This window comes from Anguilla rostrata, chromosome 9 (genome assembly GCF_018555375.3).
Source record: "Anguilla rostrata isolate EN2019 chromosome 9, ASM1855537v3, whole genome shotgun sequence".
Taxonomy (NCBI): Eukaryota; Metazoa; Chordata; class Actinopteri; order Anguilliformes; family Anguillidae; genus Anguilla; species Anguilla rostrata.
The window spans coordinates 29,518,216-29,544,037 of NC_057941.1; the positions used below are offsets into that span (position 1 = coordinate 29,518,216).

Below are 25,822 nucleotides of genomic sequence, written 5' to 3' on the forward strand. Positions count from 1 at the left end.
ATACTGCTCAACAAGGGGTTTTTGTGAACAAAAATGTGAACAAATAATTGTACATTATATATGTATTTGTATGCCACTGCGTACTGTGTACTGAAAGCTGTATATCCCAGACCCTGTAGTCATGATTGAACTGGTCTGGACACGATTCATTCACACTGCATAGATTCACTGCCCACTATTACATCTATTCATTACAAGGTTTCCAGCCTTGGTCACTTCGCTGGAGTGATATTTTCAATTTGAGATAGTCTCACTGGAACGCATTCACGCGAACACGCACTTACATTAATTACTCATATCTGTTCTTACCTTAGCTTAGAAAATAAGAGCCTAATTTTTCAAAATTTTCAATGAATTCATTGATGTACAATAACTCACAAAGGTTTTCAGTGAATCAACCATCAACTCTGTTGGCATCACATAGATTATTCAAATCAAAGAAAACATGCAAATAAATCAGAAATAAATATAAGACCTTGAAATATGTGCCTTGGAAAGTCAAGTCAACCTGTCCAGTGATCTGTGAACAATTTCTTTTTCAAATCTGTAAATACACCTGGTGGTGGGATCATTACCACATTATCTCATTACACCCAGTTGGCCTTGAGCTGGGGGAGGGCTTCATGAAAGCATGCAGCGAGAGAGCCAACGTCCTTTAAGAGCGAGTCCAGCGTTATCATCTGCTAAAGCGGAACACAGCACACTCCATGCGGTCCCTTCAATGATTTGTACAATGCATTTGTAATGCCTGCTTTTGAGAGACTGAGAGGAGTGTGTGTTTTTGTGGGTATTTATAGTAACCTTGAGCCTCTTCTTGGAAGAGTTTTAGCTGTGGAGTGAACATCCACGTCTGCATTCTTCACTCAAGGATTCCCGGGAAAGCCAGCCCCCTGAAAGGCTGAACGGAGCATTCTGTCCAAACGGCTGCTCTGGGAACTCTTCCACTTTCCACACTGACAGACTGCCGGTCTCCAGAAGGAAGCCATTAGCTTGTCGTCCCCTTTACAAAAGCCCATCTCCCATCTAATAGGACATGTTTAACTTTCCTTCCACCCTTAGTATCACTAATTTGCAGAGCACAGGGCAAAATGTTGTATATATATATATATATATATACAGCTTACATGCTTGCTGATGCGATTGCGTCTTACTCACCCAGTTTTCTCACAGCTAAGCCCTGCTCACTCATGACTCCCTGTCTGACCACAGCCCCACCCCATTTCAATAATTAAAGTTCTTATAAATCAATCATTAAGCAGAGACTTTCAGCCAAGGTGACTTACAAAAGTTTTGCATGGTAAGCAAACAATAAGAGCTAGAGATAGTTACGGTTGTAATCATATACAGTGTAGTTCGTAAGTATTTGGGCAGTGACACAATTTTTTTTTTTGTTTCGGCTCTGTACTCCAGCACATTGGATTTGAAATGAAACTATGAATATGAGGTTAAAGTGCAGATTGTGCACATGATCACTTGATATGGATGTTAATACCCACAAATTAAACCTGACAGTCTGAACTTTAACCTCATATTCATTGTTTCATTTCAAATCCAATAAGCACAGAGGCAAAACAACAAAAATTGTGTCACTGTCCAAATACTTATGGACTGTACTGTAAGTGCCACCTTCAAGGTCATTGCCTCAAGAGCTGTGAAACAAAAGATGAGAAGGGTTAGCTCATTTTTTTAAAGATAAAAACATTTAAGTTAAATAGAAACATTGAGGCGTAATCTGACATGGTGAGCTTTCAAATGCTTGCGAAAGACAGTTGGCAAATCTGCAAGGGTTTGCACAGCCATGAGTCGCCATGAAGCTTTGTGTGGGGAACTGGCAGATTCTCCAAATGTTGTTAGAGTCTACTGATAACCCAGAGCAGCACGCCTTATTCCACACTGTTAGCTTACATCAGCCTGGAAAAATTAATTTAATACCCTTGAACACACACGCACACGCACATACACACGCACACACGCACACATGCAATAATCTGCTTTTGATCTGAATGTGGTAAGCAGCAGTGTGTGGAATATATTTATCTGTCCTGGGCAGGCCAGCCGCCAGGGTGAGGGAAGGCGGTTCATGCTTTCACCTCACAGAACAGGCCGTTAAAAATGGGGCAGATACGCCAGGTGTGGCCTGCAGAAGTGGCAGCCCTCTCTTCTCATCCACGTACTGTTGCAAGAAAAAAAAATCAGATCACATTTAATGCATAATTAATGCAGAAATACAAATAATTTCAAAGGGTTCGCAAACGTTTTCGTGCAACTGTATGCGGAGATCTACACCTCCTCTTCCCTCTGGGTTCAGCGGACTTCCCAAACTTTGGCAGCCAAGATAGGCATGTGTGGAATGTAGCTGGGAGAGATATAACTGGCCTGCTCCTTGCCTTTAAATACAGCAGCCGCAATTACTGATGTTATTAATAGCGTTTGTTGACTTTCCATATGGCTTTATCCCAAGTGCCCTGCATAGATCACATTCTATACCTCATTCATTGATATAACTGCTTATTTTCTACAGCAAACTGTCTTCAAGTGATGGGATTTCATTTATCTAGCTTGAACTCTTTCAAACTTATGGGCTGTGCTGAAGAAAGTTCCTCCCTTTGAATTAATGTGCTCTTCGCTGACTATGTCAGATTTGCACACTCCTCATTGGCTTGATGAGACAAAGGTGCTCCTCATTGGCTGGATCAAACTAATTTTCTCTTGATTGGCTGGGTCAGATTATTGTGCTCCTGAATTGCTGGATCAGAAGTCTGTTATAGCCTCTACTACAGAATTGAGTCTATAAAGGATGGTGGAGGAAATTGACAAGATACACATGTTATTATGGAAGTCAATGGAAAATTGTGCTTGAGAGTTGTAGCCAGGCTGTAGTTCATGGAGGAACTTAACAGAAATGCTGTAGCCCTACCCGAGAAGTGCTTGACTACCTGGATTCGTTTTCAGAGTGTTCTGAGCCAAATGGCAATGCCAGGTCCTGCTCATCCTCCCCCTTCCCCTCCCTTCCTAATAATCCAGCAGAGTCCTTGAGTGAATCTCCCAGCTTCCAACTCAAAAAAAGAAGGAAACAGCAACAGAAAGGAAACAAAGGTTATCCCAAGTAGTGTAAAAAAAGGGCAAATAACCATTCTTTACTGTTTTTCACCACAGACAAGGTGCTCAGTTGCAAGGATAAGTGACTCCGTGCTTGGAGAGTGCACTAGGAAGCTATGCCAGCCCTGATGTAAAGGCTGTCGTATGAATTGCATTCAGGCCTCTAGGACGTTTCCACTGCTGACAAGAGGCCAAAGGACATGCCACACTCCATGTTTGGTCTCTGCAGCTCCCAAGAAGATATTATCCAAAATACTTGACTGATTGGCAATGCACAAGACCAAGCAATCTGTATATATAAATATTTATATGACTATTCAAGCAGAATGTTCACATAACATTCATAACCACACTGGGGGTGTCTCTTGACTATGCCTCTAGTTTTGCAGTGGGACTGCTATTCTGGCTTGAAGTCTCCTCAGGGGCTCACCAGTACTGGACTACATGCTGGTACGAGCATGAATATTCCTAAATTACCTTAATTCTAAAGATACAGGGAAAAAAATCAAGCACTATAAAGGCGTGACATAGCTCAGGAGGTAAGAGCGGTTGTCTTGCAATCGGAGGATTCCCGGTTCGATCCCCCGCCCTGGGTGTGTCAAAGTGTCCCTGAGCAAGACACCTAACCCCTAATTGCTCCAACAAGCTGATTGGTACCTTGCATGGCAGCCTTTCACTGTTGGTGGGTGAATGAAAGGATTTTTTGGAAAAAAGCGCTATATAAATGCAGTCCATTTACCATTTACCATACTACACTGTAGATGTTTTAAATATGCTTGAGTTCCCTTTGATTACTGGCTGGATGGCCCCCAGTGAAATAGCTTGCTATGGAAACAGCCTTATGCATTTGCCAAAAAATGAGTGCCAAATATACAAATCTTCTTCACACATGCTAAAATAATTTGAGCACCATGTGTGACCAAGCCAATAATAAAGGAGGAGCAGGGAACTGCCCTCAGTCCATAGGCTGAGAGACACCAGGGGGTGCTCCATCAAACTCACACCAGGGCTGTGTGATTGATACATTGTTGGCTCATTTTTGATTAAATGAATAATAAATTGAATTTGTGTGTTATGTCACTTGAGGTTAGTTTTTATTGCTGTTAGGACTCAGTGAGGACTAGATGAGGGTTAGTTATGTCCTAACATGAAAAACCATTGAACTGAAAGAGGATGTACTTTCTGTTTTTGCATTACTGTATGCATTTTGCAATTCAACAGAGCAGGTTTCCAAACGTAGTTTTAGCCAGATGAACTTAAACCAATTGTTTCCCCTGCTTTTACAAATTACATTATGAACAAAATTTTTTGTCAAATAACCTCTCTGGGATTTGAACTTTTTTGAAGGTTTTATGCTGAAACTAACCCATAGCGTGTGAAAGGGAAAATTCTATTGAAATTCCACATTAATTATTATTATTAACCTATTTGGTAAAATCTTCTAAAGTTTTTTAGACCATACACAAGAGCCTGGCCTCTCCATTTTGCTATTCCTAGGAATCTAACCACACTCACTTTTATGCTCTTAAAATATCTTTGGGGCTGCTGGGTAGCTCGTCCAGCTAATATTTTAACTATCATTAGCACTTTTACAAGATTAACTCTACCTGATAAATTGAACAAAGAGTGTGCTACCTTCAAAATTAATTGCAAACGTAACTGTGGAAAACCTAGTTAAATGAGTGCCAAGTAATGCTGTGAACATTTTACAAGCAATGGCCAGTTTCACACCACCTAAGATCAATACATAATCCCTGTTCACAAATCTATGGTTGCTCCATCCTAGTTTCTGATTATTATTTGACTTTTGAGACGTACATTTTTTCCCACCCCTTTGTTTTTTATTTTGTATTTTTAAATAACCCAAAGGGGTCCGTGGTTAGTTTCTGTTGCATGCCGCTGTATGGGTAGGCATCTGTTGTCAGGAGAATTCGCTCAGTACTTACAACCTCAGTCCAGCACCAGCTGATTAGATACAGTTGATGCCTTTCCTAAATGCCTCACTTAATTTTCCACATTGCCAGTTAACACCCACAGGGAGAGAAAAATGTTGGGTCAATTGAAGCATACCTTCCATTTCCTGCAATACAAAATTGTATTAGGGGGATGGTCTTAATGCTGTCCGGCCATTCATAAACACATAACCAGGACCAATATAATGCATGCAATAATGCTGTAATGTGATTTGTGGCACAGTCCAGAGTGGTCAACTCTCAAACCATACCCTGATAGCTGAGTCCCCCTCAATGGGGGTTCAAAGCCCAAGAGAGGGCGGGCTGTCTGCTCCCCTTAAAAATAAAAACATTAAAAATTAAAAATAAAAACTGTAATGTGAATCCTGAAGAAACAATGTTTAACATTTAAAAGCAAAAAATAAGAACAAACAGCACTGCTAAATGTGAAACCAAAGTGCCAAATACTTCACAAAATGGCAATTTAAGTGTAAAAATCTCTAAATTTGCATATTGTACAGACATACCCAAATATTTCAGTGTGAGAGAAAAGAAAGAATAGAAACAGAAATGGATACTGTCATCTAGAGCTGGAAAGAGGAACTACATGCACAAGTTTAATTTTTACTTACGCAAGGCCAAAAAGAACCACAAAATGAGCCAGGCCATGGTGAACATTCCCTCAGTCAGCCAATTCAGAATGAGCAGGTTAAAAAGCCTCCTCTCCCACATTGTATAGAGCTCCATTGCAGATGGCAAATGTAGCCTCAGCCTGAAAAGTAACTGGGGCAGAGCTTTGTGTGAATAACAATTACTGTTGTTTTTACAACACTAATTTTTTTTTAATGACTATTTTCTTTGAAGTCTGCTGATTTAATTCTGTACAATTAACCCCAAGAGTCAATTGTTTTTTGTGCTTTAATATATGTGTTATATTGCCCAGATTATGCCGGGCTTTATCTCATCTTGAGCAGAGCTCCCCCCTGAGTGCTTGTTTTTTTTTTTTTTTTTTTTTGTTCCAGCTGCAATTGAAACCATTGAATTGTTCTTAACTGCAAATTGTCCTTTATTATAATTTCAGTGTCTATTGAAGTAATATTTACACTCCTATGCCCACGTTATGTCAGAAAAGCTATTCATGCTACAAAGAATACATGTCTCATATTCCCATCCCAGGATTTGTAATTGTTTAATTCTCTGCATAATGTTCTATATGGTGGATGGGTCCTTCAGCAATAGTTACATTAAACAATAAAACATTAAACAAAACAGATTAAACAATACATTTATAGGTGAAACTGGGTTCAAATTTTGTTAACATAGAAAAATGTGGACGAGATCTGCTGAAACAAAATCCATCATCAGAGTGGTACATGCTCAAGCCTGAGAACCTTAGATCTAAACTGTGCGATTTTGCGGCACAATGACCTAAAGCAGGACTCAACGAAAACCTAATTATAAACCCCAAACATTAATATGTGAAAAACAATAATGATTAAAATAAAGATATGCATCTAGGGTAGTAGTACACACACTGAGGGCTGCATAACGTTTGTTCATTTGTTCAGATAAAATAATTTCAAAATTATGTTGACTATATTGTGGATTACTGTTGTTGGTATGGATTCAATGAAACTGAATTATTACATGAAATGTTGAGCTAAAATTTGAAAGGACAAGTATTTGTTTTCTTTTCAGGTGCCAGTGTGTAGGACAAAACAAAAAGGAAGAACTACCAATCACTACCAAATGTTTTATTGAGCGGGTTCCTAATTAATAATATACGGCATATTAATGTAGCAATTTAAAGCGGATTTTGTTGTCATCTCCGCACTGACCTTCGGCAAACACTTTGCGCAACATGTTGGCCTAACCATGTGGTGCTCACGCGGGCCATTTCTTGCCAAGGGCCGTGCACGCATTTCCCCCCCATAAAGACTCCGTTGTGATATGGTGTTGTAGATGGGATTTAGTATAATCTTCAGGACACTCGTCCTAGGTCGGTAGAGCCGTCATACACCTGATACAGTATGACTTTGAAGAGATTATGCGCGTCACAGAAAGTGGCTCCCACTCCCACCTTGGAAACGCTGGAAACGTCGCGCCAGCACTTTCACCCGCTTTTCATTCAGCTGCGTATTAGTTCTATTTCTGAATGTTTATGCCTTTATTGATAACTATTTATAATAGAACTTAATGTTGAAACACCGCGACAACCGTTTCCGTGTCAACGTGACATTGATTGAAATACTACAGTATAAAATTACATCAACAGAAGGAAAGAAAGGCGTGGTGTACCTCTTTTCAAGGCACATGGTAGGTAAGTCAACACTGCTTTTTTGCTGCACGTCGGGTAGTATCAGGTGGTCTACATTTATGACACGCAGAATGTCAACCACGTAGTTTTGCGGGCCAGGTATGTCCTTTAAGATGATTAAATAAGTGTGCAATAGCCTATTCAGAAAAAAATGCATCGACTTTATCACGGTTATTAGTTTATTCCGAGTTATATCTGCCATTTTATCCTGGGTTAATGCTGAATTGCTCTAGATAGTACATGTGTCCAGTTATTTTTTTCCCGCCTGGGTTAAGGGCGCTTAACCAACTCGTTTATTTTACAAATTGTTACCAGTTACGGCGCACTGGTAACCATAATTCGTTGGAATGGATAGTACTTTTTAAGTTCGACATTTCAATAGATCTAGTTCTCAAACTAGATTACAATACAATCGTACAGCCATATTTAAATAATCCTATCCTAGATTATTAGTTATAATATCTAAACGGTGACTAGCCTGCGTCAAGATGAATGTTCTTGTAATGTTAAACCAGCCAAACATTTTTTTCGGTATTTGTTTGATGGGGGCTTAATCGATATTTAAATGAAAATCAAGTGGATTTAAAAAAAAATATTATTAAAAAATTTGAAGGATTAAGACAATAATCCTGCAGAGCTAGCTGGAAAACGTTCTGAAATATTCTACCTTCACGATTTAGGAGGAAATAATATTTCATTAATTTAGAAAAGTTTTAAGTGTTGCTCTGTTTGGCAAACTCACTGAGATCTAAGATGAAGATGACCTTCAATTTATATATCCACCAAAACCCCTGTTTGTGTTAGTAACAGCACTGTGTGGTGAAGCCCTTGTCTACATCCGTATGGGCCCAGCAGTGTGCCTAGTAGGCATTATAAGGCCTCAGGTGCATGAGTGTTCACATGAAGGCCCTCAGCAAGGCTATGGCTGTTAGAAGGCTAAGTGCTGCAAGCCATTTCTCATGATGGGAGCCTGATGGGAGTTGAAGTCACGAGCTTACGCGTTCGTGTCATTTTTGACAAGGTCTACACTCCCCTGATCAGCACCACCCAAAAATAATCGGCAAAAACAGTGTGCTGTGTTCCGCGTGCCACATGTCCATGAATGACTGCATGGGGTTCAAGCCTTCGGCTCTAGCGTCTATAGGGACTGAGTGTGTGACCCAGAGTTCCTTGCGATATGGTATTAACTCCAGTCCCTGCATGCAGTATTATATTAGCAGTGGTATTGTTGCTATCACAGTATGCACAGGGTGAGGGTTCTCAAATACAGACTTGGAGGCTGTTTTTTGTGCGATGGTGGATACATTTTAAATATTTTGAGAAGTTTCTGACAGCATGTACAGTAGGCCAGGGCTGCCCAATCCTGATCCTGGCAATCTACCATCGTTTAAGTTTTCACTCCAGCCCTAACAAAGCAAACCCAACAGCTAGAGATCTGGTTGAGCTGCTAGTTGGTAGAATCAGGTGTGCCAAATTGTGGTTGAAATGAAAACCTTCAGGATGGTATGTCTCCAGGAACAAGGTTGGACAACCCTGAACTAGGCTTTAGGATGGCATTCAGTGGTTCCTGGTCTAAAGCAATGGTTCTCAACCATGATCCTGGCAGGCTTCAGTGTCTGCTGGATTTCATTGTTACTCACTTGATTGGTCAATAAAAGCAGCTGTTTACAGAGTTAACTCACCTCTCCTGGTTTCTTGGGTCTGAACTGGGTCACATTTCTAACCTAATGTCTGTATGAAGATTACAAGATTCCTCTAATCACTATTGCTCTGTGTCATGTCTCAAACCTAAATCTGTATTGAAGTTCTATGCACCTTTCGCTTCTGATTTCTGCCATTGCCAACACATACACGGGTGTTTTTGTGCACAAACAAAATAGGGAGGTGTTCTCTGTATTTGATTGGCTGACATGTTTGTGTTGTCGAAACCTGACACCTGCATCAGTAAACTTGTCCCCCTGCAATAAGCTTCCCAGTCCCGGGCAGGTTTGGGTGGGGGGGGTTGGGGGCGTGGGCAGGATTTGAGGGGGATCAATGGATGATGCTGTGCATGGCCTACCACTGAAGACTGAGCAAAACAGCGATTGAAACAATAAAACAGCATTTCTGGGGATTTAATCATGCAGGAGCATTACTTTATTATTCTGTGTCAAATCCCTCCTCCAGCCAGGTTCTGTGATCTCTCCATCATTGATATTTCCTGAGTGAGACAGTCATCCTGGTGCGGGATTATTGCTCCCCTCATATAAACTGCCTTTTCTCCATTGTTTGCATTTTTTCTGCTTTGCAGGAGTTTGCAGCAGGAAGCAGGAAGACGTCGGTTGAGGAGGAGTGAGCCGTGTGTGCGTGTGCGTGTGCGTGTGTGTGTGTGTGAGCGTGCGTGCCAGTGCGTGCGTCGGGGGGGGCACGTCTGGCGATGCGACGGCAGCTCTGTCCGGCCCATGGTTTATCGCGGGAATGGAGTCGGAGAAGACCAGGCGTTTCTGACACGGAGCGATCGCAAACCCGCCCTCTTCTCCGCCATGCCGGGGTCCTCTGCCTGCTGCTGCTCGCCCTCTGCCTGCCCGTCAACAGCCACGCCACCGTCTTCAAGGTGGGCGTGGTGGGACCCTGGTCATGTGACCCTCTCTTCGGCAAGGCCATGCCCGACATGGCGGCGCGTTTGGCGGTGAACAGGATCAACCGGGACGCCTCTCTGTCGCTGGGCTCCACCTTTGACTACGTGCTTTTGGAGGAGGACTGCCAGACCTCCGGGGCCCTGCAGGGGTTCCTGGGGTACAACACCCGTGCCTCCGCCTTTGTGGGACCCGCCAACCCAGGCTACTGCGACTCCGCCGCCCTGCTGGCCAGGAGCTGGAATAAAGCGCTGTTCTCCTGGGCCTGCGTTGGCCACGAGCTGGACGACGTACACAGATACCCCAACTTCGCCCGCACCTTGCCCACGCCCACCTGGGTGCTGCTCACCTTGCTGCACCACTTCCGCTGGGCACATGTGGGCGTGGTGTCCTCTGCAGAGGACGCCTGGGTGGAGACGGCCAGCGCGGTGGCCAGCACCCTGCGCAGCCATGGCCTCCCCGTGGACCTGGTGACCTCCACGAGCTCCGACCCCGCCAGCCTGCGCCACGCCCTGGCCAAGATCAGAAGGATGGAGCACCTGCGAAGTAAGTGTTCTCACTGAGGTCACAGATCATCCACAACAACCAGATTAGCAGCTGCTGCCTTCCTTCTGAGAATCTTTTAATGTTAAGAATATGGAGCTGACCATCCTTACTTCCATAGAATTTCTGTATCCACTGTCAGCCTGCTGTGTATAGACATTTCATTAGATTATCCCCTTTGGGAGAATTCTGAACCATTCTGGGCATTTCAGTAAGGTTCTCAACTGTTCTTTTTCAGGTTGCCATCTGGTTTATAATTAAATTTTTCTTGAAATTTAGTGAGTGTTTTTCAGGCCCACATAGGTTAAATACTTAACCCTTTAAAGAATAGGTTTTTTGTTATTAGATTATTTATTCCAAGTCATGGTTCTAGAATCTTTGCTTACAGTTACAATTAGTGATTGTTACATCAGCATTAGAATGTGTAGTTAAGAACTTTGTAATCACACACCCTCTCCTCCAGTGGTGATCCTCTGCATGCACTCCGTGCTGATTGGAGGGGAGACGCAGAGGCGGTTCCTGGAGACTGCCTACGACATGCGTCTGACGGACGGCTCTGTGGTGTTTGTGCCGTACGACACGCTCCTGTACAGTTTGCCGTACCGCGATGTGCACTATCCCGCCCTGCGGAACAACAGCAAGCTCCGCCGCGCCTACGACGCCGTGCTCACAGTAACGCTGGAGTCACCCGGCCCCTCCTTCTACCAGGCCTACCAGGACGCAGTGGAACACGGCGAGCTGCCAAAAAACCTCAAACCCCATCAGGTACATCATCTGCTGCAGAGTGATTGGTTGGTGTTGTGGCTTGAAGAGCAGTGCGGTGTAGTGGTTAGAGCAGCAGTGTGGTGTAGTGGTTAGAGCAGCAGTTTGGTGTAGTGGTTAGAGCAGCGGTTTGGTGTAGTGGTCAGAGCAGCAGTGTGGTGCAGTGGTTTGAGCAGCAGTGTGGTGCAGTGGTTAGAGCAGCAGTTTGGTGTAGTGGTTTGAGCAGCAGTGTAGTGTAGTGGTCAGAGCAGCAGTTTGGTGCAGTGGTTAGAGCAGCAGTGTGGTGTAGTGGTTAGAGCAGCAGTGTGGTGCAGTGGTCAGAGCAGCAGTTTGGTGTAGTGGTCAGAGCAGCAGTTTGGTGCAGTGGTCAGAGCAGCAGTGTGGTGTAGTGGTCAGAGCAGCAGTGTGGTGCAGTGGTCAGAGCAGCAGTGTGGTGTAGTGGTCAGAGCAGCAGTTTGGGGCAGTGGTCAGAGCAGCAGTTTGGTGTAGTGGTTAGAGCAGCAGTTTGGTGTAGTGGTTAGAGCAGCAGTGTGGTGCAGTGGTCAGAGCAGCAGTTTGTTGTAGTGGTCAGAGCAGCAGTTTGGTGCAGTGGTTAGAGCAGCAGTTTGTTGTAGTGGTCAGAGCAGCAGTTTGGTGCAGTGGTTAGAGCAGCAGTGTAGTGTAGTGGTCAGAGCAGCAGCATGGTGTAGTGGTCAGCAGCAGTGTGGTGTAGTGGTCAGAGCAGCAGTTTGGTGTAGTGGATCAAGCAGCAGTGTGGGGTAGTGGTTTGAGCAGCAGTGTGGTGTAGTGGTTAGAGCAGCAGTTTGGTGTAGTGGTTAGAGCAGCAGTTTGGTGTCGTGGTTAGAGAAATGTGGTGAGAGCTGCTGGCTGGTTCATTTGGTTAAGGCACCATGCTCCAAGGTCTTGAACCACATCCAGACCGTTCTGTTGCCAACTGTGGCTGGTAGCCCCACAGAGTGATGTTCAATTGGTGATTGCATCGCCCAGGGTATGGGAGGGTTTAATTAGTTAGGGGTCTGTGTTTTATCACTGTCTAGCGACCCCTGCTGGTCAATCAGGCGCAGGCATGCGACACCACTTGTCTCAAAGGAGGACCGTGGCTGACAGCTGGCCATTCTAAATTAGGGTGGGAATTGGATTTGCTTAGATCCACGTTGGGTGCCAGATTTTTTTTTTTTTAAACGAGTTGTGTGATGTAGTCAGTGGTGAAAGTTATTTTTAACCGGTACAGTACGAGCTAATCCACAGGAAGAAAATAGGGTGTCAGTTCATTTTTTGACCTACGTTTAACTTTTAATCAACTACTATGTGGGTACTAAACTAAAACACTGTGAAATATAAGATTCATTTTACCTTATAGATTCACCACACATCTATTGCCCCTCTGTACTTTTTCAAACGCATTGTAAAAGACTTCAGCTGAATATTTGTTTTTAGAGCTCAAATGACTGTGTGGAAGTGACATCTTCTTTCTGTTTTTCTGTCACATTTCTTTGTTAAGCCAGACATTAAGCCAGTTTGCTTGATTGTTCACTAAAATATTTCCTTGATTATTAAATGGATGTAGGAACTAATGTAATTTTCAGAGTCTGTAAAAAACTTTAGTGCAAAGCCTAGTTTTCATGGAAAGCTGTTTAAATGATTTGGTAAGTATTGTATGTTTCTGGTTAGCTGCCTAGCCGTCTTTACATTACAGACAAAATAACAGCTGTCAAGCTGGCTGAGACAAGCTAGATAGACTAACATTCCAATTTTTAGTGGTTTGGTGTAAAAATTAGTCCTTCGTTTGTATTTTGAGGTAGACTATGATAATATATACGATTATATTAGAAAAACGACTTTATTATCCACACATGTGGAGATTTGCCATATAGCATATGAAACACATTACCCACAATACTTGAATATTTATTGCACTAAAATAATAATAATAATAATAATAATAATACAAAAAGAATGTGGACCCTAGAACAGATTTCTGTATTGAGAGAGAGGTGAGGCATAGCTATTATACAAGCAAACCCCAGGAGGAGATAATGAGCTGTAATATCATGTAAGTTTCATCTCTTTGTTACCAGCATTCTGTGGCAGGCTGCTCTAGTTTACTTTCAGCAGAGGGTGTAATGACTAGAGGGGCAGTGTGGTGTGAGAATAATCCATTCAGTTGGATTGTGCTATCCATTATCCTATAATCTGCGCTTCCTCTTAATCTTTTTAATCAGTTTGGTCACAGCTAATTTTACCTGTATATTTAAGAAGGATATTCTATACACATGTACACACCGTGGATAATATATTTAAAGGTTTCAATTTAATTGTAGGCTAAAGGATCTCACTGAATGTGTCTGGAAACCTGTATTTATTTATTTGTTTCTGGGTTTGTATATTTGCCTGTATACATGACTGGTTGTCTATATGTGTGTGTGTGCGTGTGTGTGTGTGTGCGCGTGTGTTTGTTCCTCTGTTGCAGGTGTCTCCTCTGTTCTGTACCCTGTACAGCTCTGTGCTGATGGTTCCTCTGTTGCAGGTGTCTCCCCTGTTCAGTACCCTGTACAGCTCTGTGCTGATGGTTCCTCTGTTGCAGGTGTCTCCCCTGTTCAGTACCCTGTACAGCTCTGTGCTGATGGTTCCTCTGTTGCAGGTGTCTCCTCTGTTCGGTACCCTGTACAGTTCTGTGCTGATGGTTCCTCTGTTGCAGGTGTCTCCTCTGTTCGGTACCCTGTACAGTTCTGTGCTGATGGTTCCTCTGTTGCAGGTGTCTCCTCTGTTCGGCACCCTGTACAGCTCTGTTCTGATGGTTCCTCTGTTGCAGGTGTCTCCTCTGTTCGGTACCCTGTACAGTTCTGTGCTGATGGTGGCCCACGCCCTGCGGGGTGTGCGGGACTCGGGGGAGTGGCTGTCGGGGGCAAGCTTGGCCCGGCACACCCGCAGCCTCGCCTTTGCCGGCTTCTCCCAGCGCGTCCGCACCAACAGCTCCGGCGCCTGCCTGCTGGACTACGCCGTGCTGGACACGGACGGGCAGTCCTGCGCGCTGCACCCCACGCACCGCGTCGCCACGGAGACCGGCGCGGTGCGCTTCCTGGGCCACCACATCCACTTCCCCCACGGCTCCGCCCCCAAAGCCGACTCCAGCTGCTGGTTCACCCGCGGCAAGCTCTGCACCGGAGGTGAGGAAGGGAGGGAGAGAAAAGAGAGAGACTGAGAGAAAGAGAAAGAAAGTGCCAGATGGAGATTGGTGTGGCAGAAGAGGACAGTGGGGTCTTAGACAAGAAAAGCATCAGAAAAATTATGTTATAAATACCGTGCCCTCTAAAAGTGTGGGAACAGTAGAGTGAAATCTGTTATTTTTACTGTATACACAAGGCATTTTGATTTGAGATCAAAAGATGAATATTCGACAGAAGCACAGACAATCCGTTTCTTTTTCATGGTATATACTGCATATGCTTGTATGTTTTACCATTTTACAGAAACGATACAGTACAGTGTTATAAAAACAGTATATATATATATATATCATGAAACTTTCTGTGTTGTTTCTGCATTTGTTTGGTACTCCAGGGGTGGATCCATTCTTTGCCCTGAGCATTTTCCTGTCTGTCTTTCTGCTGATTTTGATCCTGATGGGGACCTCATTCTTCATAAGGTATGGCCATCAGCATTGTGGCACAGCATTTTACTATTGTACTATATTTACCCTGGTTTTTTGTAGAGAGCGAGAAAGGGCCACAGATTCTCCCCCTAAACCCTCTGTGCCCCTACATGTCCCAGGCGACGCATCAGCAAGATCAGGATGGTCCGTGGACCAAACAAGATCCTTCTGACCCTGGCCGATGTCACATTCATCAACCCATCACTAAGCAGCAAGGTCAGAGCCTTGGAACACCATAGAATGTACCAGAAAGTTCATAGGTCAAATGAAATATGGGTTGTTTCATGTTATGTTATAAACACACTCATTGCCATTTTGAAAAAGTGAGATATTACTGAGAGCACAGCTGTTTATTGTGGTATCTATATTCTTGTAATAAAATATAAAAATGTCTGATCAGCACTTAATCTGTGTGCAGAAGCTGAGCATAAGCGAAAGCAAAAGCAGCGATATGGGGCGGAGTCCATCTGATGCAGACCACAGCCTTAAATCCCCGTACTCCTCCTCCAGCCTGGCCCCTGCCACATACGAGAACTCCAACGTGGTCATCTATGAGGTGAGGAGGCGGGGCCGGGAGGTGGGGCCGGGCGGACTAGGTTAGCGCAATGATTGAAGAGCGAGGCTCAGAATGTCATCGCTGCTTACCTGCTAGTCACTGCCTTGAACTGATTCAGTAAGTCAGTCATAATGCTTTGTTGCAGTGGCATGGAGTCGTTTTATTGGGTCATGACAGTCAGTGATTGACATGGGCCAATGACTGGTGGTAGGTCCACTCCAGATGGTGTCCATGAAACCTCACTCTGCCATTTTAACGTGTCGCATGGCAGGAATGTGTAGAAATGAGGAGACATTTCTGTGGCATTGCCATGGGCTTCAACTATGGATTTTTACATAAATTAGCAACAACATTTAGGTCATCTGCCTTTAAATTCCATGAGCAGGTATCACACTGAAAATTCTTATTATTGTTTATTCGGTGCTTATTTTCTCTCAGTCTAGAATGGGCAATCACAAACTTTCTTTTCCAGGGAGATTGGGCATGGCTGAAAAAGCTCCCGTCTGGAAATTTTGGAGCCATCAACCCGAAAACCAGCGACATTTTTGAAATGGTTGGTTTGTAGGACATGCACGATGATGCCAGTTAACATTGTTTGTGAGGCACTTGCAGTGGCAAGGGTGATGTGTGACTGGAACATTTCGCCCACTTTTTCAGCTGAAGGACATGCGGCACGAGAACGTTAATCCCTTCCTGGGGTTCTTCCATGACTGTGACATGCTGGCCATTGTGACAGAGTTCTGCTCCCGAGGTAGCCTGCGGGACCTGCTGCACAACGAGGACGTCAAACTGGACTGGATGTTCAAGTCCTCGCTGCTGCTGGACCTCATCAAGGTGACCCCACCACACCCTGCATCAGTAGCCATCCTAGGCACAGGCAACATTGGCAATTGCTTAGGGTGGCACAACTTGTAACGGCATTCTCTCCTTGTTTGGTGTGTGTCCATTGTCCATTCTCCTCTGTTGCATTTGCTTTAGTTTTGTATGTGTTTTTGAATTTGCAGCACATTTCCTTTTTGAATTTGCTTTGGCATTATGCAGTATTTCTTCTCTTGAAGCACATTTCCTATGTTGTGTTTGCTTTAGCTTTTTGTTTGCGTTCTGAATTTTGAAATAGTTTCTGGATCTGTCGCTCAGTCGTCCTTGTGGGCATATATCGAGATTGTAAAGATAACTAATTCAACATCGACAGGAAAAGGTGAAAGCCACCTGGTGCCCAATTTAGGAGGAAAAGAAAAGAGCCCAACCTAAAAAAATAGGACCTTAACGGTACCCCGTAAACTAAACTAAACCAAACCAACTCGTAAAATCCTGTGACCCACTTCACAAGGGTTCGCTCTGTTCCCTCTGCAAAATATACCCTTACAAATCAAAGCAGCACAAAATAAAACTGGTCATCAATAACATTTTCTGCTCTGAGACGTGATATTCTCACAGTTTAGTTTCTCCTCAGGTCTGTTCTGTTATCTAGCACATTACCTGAGGCGGACACAATCTCTCGTGAAGACCGTAAATCAGATTGTTGCTCTCAGTGAGGTTCAAATTGTCTGCAGCCAGCTTCTACTGGGCATGTTCAATGCTTCCCCTGGAAATGAACTGAGCATGCTCACTGCATATTTGTGGCAGTACACTGAGCGTTCCCACAGTATCTCTCTCTGGCGGTGAACGAAGCACAGTAATTGCAGGGAACTGTGAGTGCTCACCGTCTTTCTCTTGGACAGGGCATGAAGTACCTGCACCACAGGGATCTGTGCCACGGCCGGCTAAAGTCACGAAACTGTGTGGTGGATGGACGATTTGTGCTCAAGATCAGTGACTATGGCTACAAGGAGGTTCTGGAGGCTCAGAAGTTTCCTTATGTTCACCCACCCCCTGAGGGTGAGTGGAGTCTGCAGCACACTGGAATAGTAGTCTGAATCACTCACAGGGATCATAGTTTCTGTTCGTCTCTGTCACTCACAGGGATCATAATTTGTGTTGGTCTCTATCACAGGGATTGGCATAGGTATAGGCATAGATCTGTAAACTAGAAATGAAATAAAAACACAGAGGAGTTTCATTTCCAATTAAACTAAATAAATTGGAAATGAAAATGAAAATAGTATAGACCTAAAAAAAAAAATTACTTTTACAAAACTATAATTACCTTGCTGAAAATTACATGTGAGTGTGTGTGTGTGTGTGTGTGTGTGTGTGTATGTGCATATATGTGTGTGTGTATGTGAATGTGTGTGTGTGTGTGTGTGTGTTTATGTCTGTTTGTATATGTGTGTGTGTGTGTGTGTATGTGCATATATGTGTGTGTGTGTATGTGAGTGTGTGTGTGTGTGTGTGTTTATGTCTGTTTGTATATGTGTGTGTGTGTGTGCATGTGAGTGTGTGTGTGTGTGTGTTTATGTCTGTTTGTATATGTGTGTGTGTGTGCATGTGCGTGTGTGTGTGTGTGTGTGTGTCTCAGAGCTGCTGTGGACGGCCCCTGAGCTACTGAGGGCCCCGAAACCAGGCCTTAATGGCTCCCTGCCGGGTGACGTGTACAGCTTCTCCATCATCATGCAGGAGGTGGTGATCCGAGGCCCGCCGTTCTGCATGCTGGGCCTGCCAGCCGAAGGTAGGGCTGGGAGGCCGTGCTGACTGATATGGGGTCAGCCCCGACCACATTGTAAACTGGTCTGGAATTAGCATTATTCATATAGAAACTGATCTGGGGTCAACTGTTGGTGGGTAAAAATTTCTGGAGATCTACTGTCCTGGTGGTTTTCATTCCAACACTAGCAAAGCACATATCACTCAACAACTACAGATCTTTTCAAGCTGCTATTTAGTAGAATCAGAAGTGTAAAATGAGGGTTTAAATTAAAACCTATAGGTTGTTTGGTCTCCAGGAACAGGGATGGGCAGCCCTGGTGTAAATAATATTAGTGTGTGGATAATCTCTTGACATGGAAAGTGATTTGGCGTGAAGGTTCTGGTTCTGGTTCTTGGAGAGCTAATTCTGGTTCTGATTCTGGTTCTGGTTCTTGCAGAGGCAGAGCTCATTCTGGTTCTGGTTCTGGTTATGGTTTTGGTTCTTACAGAGGCAGAGCTCATTCTGGTTCTGGTTCTGGTTTTGGTTCTTGCAGAGGCAGAGCTCATTCTGGTTCTGGTTCTGGTTTTGGTTCTTGCAGAGGCAGAGCTAATTCTGGTTCTGGTTCTTGTAGAGGCAGAGCTCATTCTGGGTCTGGTTCTGGTTCTGGTTCTGGCAGAGATCATTCAGAAGCTGCAGAAGCCGCCTCCCCTGTGCCGGCCAGTGGTGTCTCCAGACCACGCCCCCCTGGAGTGCATTCAGCTGATGAAGCAGTGCTGGAACGAGCAACCCGAAAAACGACCGGCTTTCGACGAGATCTTTGACCAGGTAATGTCGTCGCCGCAAATTTCTGAACCGTATTAGGACCACGCATTCCTGATTGGCAGGCTCACTCAGCGCGTACTCCTTCCCTCAGTTTAAAAACGTCAATAAGGGGAAGAAGACGAACATCATCGACTCCATGCTGCGCATGTTGGAGCAGTACTCCAGCAACCTGGAGGAGCTGATCCGGGAGAGGACCGAGGAGCTGGAGATCGAGAAACAGAAGACTGAGAAACTGCTCACGCAGATGCTCCCCCCGTAAGTCACACTTACTGCATATACACACGGTAATGCACACACATATGCATGTATGAACACACTTTCACACTATCCTCCAGAAACCCGTCAATTTATTTTCAGCAATGACGCTCCGGTAGTAATGTCAAGAACTAGATATTCTACTGAAACCTACTCTACAAGGAACATTCAATAAAAATAAATAATATTTTAACTGGACCATGTTTTTGTCATCCAAAACACAATTACTATATGTGAAAAAATTTTAAAACCAAAACATTTTTTTCTGCTGGGTCTTAGGAGAATATCCAGACAGTAACATAATGTACACACAAATGATTACTGAAAACGATCAAACGTACACACACACATGGGCACATCCATAAAGACTTACGTGCACACACTCTTTCAGTGATCTGTACTCATGATGTGTACCCCATTCCTCAGGTCTGTTGCAGAGGCGCTGAAAATGGGGTGCACTGTGGAGCCAGAACACTTTGAAGGTGTGACGCTGTACTTCAGTGACATTGTGGGGTTCACCACCATCTCTGCAAACAGCGAGCCCATCGAAGTGGTCGACCTCCTTAACGACCTCTACACTTTATTTGATGCCATCATCGGAAACCATGACGTCTACAAGGTCTACAATTCCTTTTTCCTCCTGGTGCAATAGGCTGCAATTCACAGTAAAGTGTCCCCATATGTTTTTTTGTAAAACAAAGTAAGGTATACCATATATTTCTTTGTGCTGCACGGTAAAATGTTCCCAAATGTTTCTTTTTACAGCACAGTAAAGTGTCCCCATATGTTTCTTTGTGCAGCACAGTAAAGTGTCCCCACATGTTTCTTTGTGCAGCACAGTAAAGTGTCCCCATGTTTCTTAGTGCAGCACAGTAAAGTGTCCCCGTATGTTTCTTTGTGCAGCACAGTAAAGTGTCCCCATGTGTTTCTTTGTGCAGCACAGTACAGTGTCCCCATGTTTCTTAGTGCAGCACAGTAAAGTGTCCCCGTATGTTTCTTTGTGCAGCACAGTAAAGTGTCCCCATATGTTTCTTAGTGCACCACAGTAAAGTGTCTCCATATGTTTCTTTATTCAGTATAGTAAAGTGTCCCCATGTATTTCCTGCAGGTGGAGACCATTGGCGATGCGTACATGGTAGCGTCGGGACTTCCTGTTCCAAACGGGGATCGGCATGCGGCTGAGATCGCCAACATGTCCCTGGACATCCTCAGCGCCGTCGGCACCTTCGAGATGCGGCACATGCCCGACGTGCCAGTGCGCATCCGTATCGGCCTGCACACGGGTGGGCACAGGGAGAGAGAGAGAGTGGCGCTTCCTAAGCCCCTCAGCGTGTTATCACAATGCGGAGAGCAGAGTCTTCATTTGGTCCAAAAATGCCAGTGACTGTCATGCAGCCTGTGTTCCGGTATCCTGGCTGTGCCAGTACTGGCTGTGTACAAAGCATGTTATTTTATATGGTAGTTATTTACAAAATATATATACAAAAATCAGGGTAAGCACAGTACCCTTCCCCACGCAACTGTTTATAAGCTTCCATCCCCACCATGTGAAGAGATATTCCCAGTTCCCTGACAGAATGACAGTGTCTAACCCAGTATGTCTGTGTGTTTTGGTTCTGGTTCTGGTTCCAGGCCCATGTGTGGCTGGAGTGGTGGGTCTCACCATGCCCAGGTACTGCCTGTTTGGAGACACAGTGAACACTGCCTCTCGAATGGAGTCCACGGGGATGCGTGAGTCTGATCCACAGCTCTGGCCAATACAGAGCAACTCCAGGACATTATGTCCAGGGTTCCTTGTGTGTTTTACACTGTAACCCTATGAATATGAAATATAAAGGCCTGGGACATACATTACACGTCTGATACATCAAATGTATAATTAAGATTTTGACATTGACCCCATTTGCTGAATGTTAATTTTGGCAGCTTACCGCATCCATGTGAGTGACAGCACTGTGAAGGTTCTGCTGGAACTGAAGGAGGGCTACAAGGTGCAGCGAAGAGGAAGGACAGAACTTGAGGTGAGAGAGATCAGTGCGTATAATGTATAGTGTCCTAGTAGGGGACTGCCATCTGTCTGTGGGGCTTCTTAAATATTATATTTCCCCACTGAAACAGTATCAGTACTCTCTCACATACTCTCATTCTGTTAATCTCTCTAACACACTCTCTCTCTCTCTCTCTCTCTCGTTCTGCTTCACAGGGCAAAGGAATGGAGGAGACTTACTGGCTCACTGGTAAGGAAGGCTTCACCAAACCACTGCCCATCCCACCAGAGCTCAAGCCAGGGTAAGGGGCATGTTTTCTCTCAACTCATGTCAGTGTGTCCATTGTGTGTAGTTGTGTGTGAGGTAGTGGGCGGTAGTGTGCAGTTGTGTCTTTGTGTGCAGTTGTGGGCGGCAGTGTGCGGTTGTGTGGGTTTGTGTGTGGTCGTGTGCGTGTCTGTCTTGTTTAGGTGTTTCCTTCTGTATCTTACAGGCAGAAAGCTCATGGGCTCCAGATGGAGGAAATAGCTCAGTACAAGCGGCGAAAAGCAGAGCAACAGCTTGCCGGCAGGAAGAACTGAGGTAATGCTAGTGCAGAAGTGGGGTGACTGGGCTGTACTGCACCACACAGTGTATCACTACATTCAACATGTGCAACATGCTTTGACCCATTACCTTTATAAAAGATTTCTGTGTTATAAGAAGTAGATTCAAACGTTTCCATTTTTGCATGAACAGCGAAATGTGCTAGACTGTGCTGGACTGCTGTAGACTGTACAAGAATGCACTGGACTGCGCTAGACTGTGCTGCTTGGCTCTGATGACTGGTTTTCTCTTGCTGTGCAGACCAGGGAAGTTGGGAGCCTGCTGAAGCTGCTTCTGCAGTGGGGCTTTAAAGAAGATCTGCTACGTGCAGCTAGTCTCACAGCTGAGCACGGCGGGCCACAGCGAAGGACACGGCCAGACAGACAGCAGTGTGCCCACAGACGTGGCACCACACACCCACCTGCACCAAGCCAACTGTGGCAGCAGTGAACTCACCTGGAGAGGCCTCCCTCTTTGAGCCCAGAGGGGATTTTTTGTTCTTTTTGTTTTTTTTCATTCTTTATGAGGAAGCAGGGACCAGTTTTATAGAGAGACTCTACTCGACTACTGTGAGAGACAGAGAAATAGAGACAGAGAGATGAGAGAGAGAAGAAAGATGACAGGAGAGAGAGAGAGAATAGAGAGAAAGAGCAAGAGAGAGAGAGAGAGAGAGAGGGACAGAGAGAAGGACAACTGCAGCCCTGTGTCAGAATGGAATATTTGTGAAAGAACTAAAGTTCAAATCAAGAGCTCCGCTGGCTGCCAGGTTAGGGCGGGGTCGGAGGGTGAAAAGGAAGCTGCAGATACAGTCTACTGGCCGTGGAGAGATCAGTGGCCTTGTCTCATTGTGCAGCACCCCGTGACACGTGTTCCCCTCTGGAGTTATAAATATCCAGCAGAATTCATGGCTGAGCTGGAAGAGGATCGGATCTCTGGCCCTCACACCCCCGTTCTGTGCTTCTGCTCCAGTGAGAGGAAACCTTGCAGGGTCTGTAGCAGGTGCAGTGGGCTGCACGCTCAACCCCTTGCTCTGCGCTTTAGGTCATGTGATCCTTTGCTGCAGTATTTTTCTGTGTGATTTTGTTTGTTTTGCGCTCTTCTTGTCGCCCCTGCTACAAAATAGCCTGTCTGTCTGGCTTGGTGGGGGGACACTTCCCTGAGGAAGATTTTTACGGTCACTGCCTCTCTTACACAGAAATGAGGCTATAGGACTGCCCCATAACTACTGTTGAAATTGTGGATACTCTAAATACCCCTGAAATACATATGAAATAGTGGAGACCTTAAATACCCATAACTACAGACAAAATAGTACAGATGCTGAATACCCCACAACTACAGACAAAACAGTACAGATGCTAAATACCCCATAACTATAGATTAAATATTACAGATGCCAAATAGCCCATAACTATAGATGAAGGTTTACAGACGCTAAATAACCGTTATGTAGAGACTAAATAAAAACCCAGTATCTGCAGACTCTAAATAAGCCAAAACTACAGGTTATATATTACAGATGATAAATACCCTGTAACTCAATTAAATATTACAGACAGTAAATACCCCTTAACTACAGACTAAATACCCATTAGTGTCAGACACTAACTACCCCTTAACTACAGACTGAATACCCCATAACTACAGTCACTAAATATCCCATTGCTCCAGACTATCATCCCAACATCCTATAATGGTAGAAGAACTAAGGGTTGGGTTATATGGTGCCATGTTACCTGGAAACAGTATATATTCCTTTCAGTTTTGTTTGGAACAGACACTGTAATTAGTAGCAGCTGCATAATGGGATTTGTAGATTATTTTACCATTCAGCAACAAAGTGAATGGTCTCCAACCTACATGCTCACCTGGACCAACCTGTAAATTCTCTTTAATGTTCATCTGTGTGCTCACCTGTAAATGCACATGTACTGTATGTTTACTTGTTTACTTACATGTATGTTCACCTGTGTTCAACTGTAAACTCTCATGTACAATCACCTGTGCATATGTAGTTTTATGAATTCTCAGCATTTTAAGCAACATACGTTCAAAAATGTATTAATTGATGTATGTAACTATGGAATTTGCACTGTATGCATTTAATTTACTTCAATTACTGTATGGATTCTATATGTCTCATGTTTTTTGTTTGTTTTTGCAAGACCTGTCAATATTGTAACAAACATATTTTGTTTAAAATTTGTATTGTTTGTAGATATCTCTCAAGTAGATAATTTTGCTGGCACATCATTTGTTGTCTTGTGAATTGTAGTCTATATACGTGGCATTGTTATTGTCATATACTTATTATATGGCTTCAGATCAGCTGTAAAATAAATATTCTGGGATTTGATAAATCATATATAGTTAAAAATTCATATAATCACCTAATCTGGATTCTTCAAATAATTTATACTCTGACATTTTTTACTAAAAGCAAAAGCATCAGTTTCGAGAAAGTATGTATTCATGAGTATGGAAGCTATTGATTCAGAGATAGAATGTAATAAATGGTGAAAATACCTGATCATATGCATTTTACATTATTCTGCATACAGTGCATCTCAGTAATGATTTCAGCTATGGGCTGCAGGGCAGGTGAGTCTTTTGTATTATGCAACATCTGGAACAAGTACAAAAACGGAAAGAAAGAAAAAGGAATGGAATACTAAAATATCATTTGACAGCATGCCAGAAAGTGCTCTTATTGATATTTGAGAATGCAGTTCAGAATTGATTACCATACTTCAGCCAATCATCAATATGTTTGTTTCATAAAACTGTTTCATGTGGTATCCATTTGCTGAGGGCTATTATTTGAAGCAGGAGAAATAAAAACTGAAGTGATTGTGGTGGTTATTTGGGGTAAGGGGTGATTTATCATTTTGAACGTATATATATTTGCCTGAAGACAGGATATCGATTGGTTCTGCTTCGCACCCACAGCACCGCCCTGTGGAGGAGATTGGAATAGCAGGAGATGAAGCGACCTGAATGCCGGCTGGATTATCCAGCATGCAGCCTAACCAGGACACACAGGGGAGGTCATTGATAACGAGATTAAACTCTAAAACCCACTCATTAAGCAAAAAGATTAACTCTAGCTGTGTGTGTGAGTGGGTGTGGGGGGGGGGGGTGTTAACATTGTCGTCGTCACCATTGTAATAATCGTCAACGAAATAAGTCACACCAGAAGCATCCAGCTGTGACGAAGGGTGGAACCCGGCACACAGTGACCCACTTCTACTAAATCATCCTATCCTAAAACAAACTGCAGAACAAAGAACTCGTGCTGTTTTCACAGCCATATTTTTTCTGGTGAAAGACAGATTGAAAGGGTTCACATGGGGGCATGCTCTGTAAATGGTTATGAAGCTGGCCGGCCACAGTTTCTCAATAGTTCTAGGTTGGAATTGGACCTGTCCAGATCATGTTATTTTATGAAGAATTACACCTGCTATTTTAGAGAGTGAGGGAACCTCAATGGAGCACAGTGACTTGCTGATAATGTGTTTGATGGATGGGCTGAGAGCAGTAGTGCATGATTTGACGAGAGAGGTGGGGACAGTGTCAAGCACACAAGTGGTGCTCTCCACAGGTTTCTCCTGGGAGAAATAACACACTGAGATTTATTTCGCTGAAAGTAAACGGAGTTCACAATTGATAGAGGAGTGCGGTGCTAAGTGTGAAGCTCAGCTTTTCATCAGAATGTTGCTGTTCAAAACCCTAGCTTGGCTCTGTAACCTAACAGCTCTGGTCAATATGAATGTGTAAATGTGCAAAATGGAAATGTCAACGAGGGGAATCATCCTGGGGAAGGGAGTCCGCGAAGGAAAGTCATAATAACGGTGCGGTGTGCAGAGATGCGTTCGCCACAAGAGGGCGCCCTAGTTCATTTCTTTCTGGCTTGTATCGTGAAATCCGTTACGTTGCGATAAACTGAAAAATGCAATCGTTAAATATAATTGGCTGCCATTTACAAGTTGTTTTCTGTGTATTTCGCTTATGTAATACACTTCCTTGTGTAATATTTGTCAGTGAGCTGCCATCCATGATTTGTCGCTCGACTAGGGACTCATAAGTTTCAGCAGTTAAAGCCTTCTAATAATA

The 25,822-nt window shown here is 43.9% G+C and overlaps 1 protein-coding gene across 4 annotated transcripts; it reads left to right on the plus strand.

The window, feature by feature from the left end:
- Nucleotides 1-7,097: 7,097 nt before the first annotated feature.
- gc2 (guanylyl cyclase 2) lies at nt 7,098-24,571 on the plus strand. Of its 4 annotated transcripts, none has more exons than XM_064349309.1 (20): nt 7,098-7,371; nt 9,659-10,529; nt 10,990-11,291; nt 13,930-14,455; nt 14,850-14,934; nt 15,060-15,156; nt 15,359-15,496; nt 15,969-16,049; nt 16,154-16,330; nt 17,218-17,374; nt 17,955-18,104; nt 18,739-18,887; nt 18,976-19,139; nt 19,566-19,758; nt 20,248-20,422; nt 20,772-20,870; nt 21,066-21,160; nt 21,343-21,428; nt 21,618-21,706; nt 21,971-24,571. In XM_064349309.1, exons 2-19 carry the CDS (start codon nt 9,785-9,787, stop codon nt 21,703-21,705), a joined length of 3,507 nt encoding a protein of 1,168 aa, XP_064205379.1. In that variant the 5' UTR covers nt 7,098-7,371; nt 9,659-9,784; the 3' UTR covers nt 21,706; nt 21,971-24,571. The 4 variants fall into 4 exon arrangements, with proteins under 4 accessions (XP_064205379.1, XP_064205380.1, XP_064205382.1 ...); XM_064349310.1 differs by having other exon boundaries at nt 7,098-7,367; XM_064349312.1 differs by having other exon boundaries at nt 7,099-7,371; nt 14,044-14,455.
- The last annotated feature ends 1,251 nt before the right edge of the window (nt 24,572-25,822 follow it).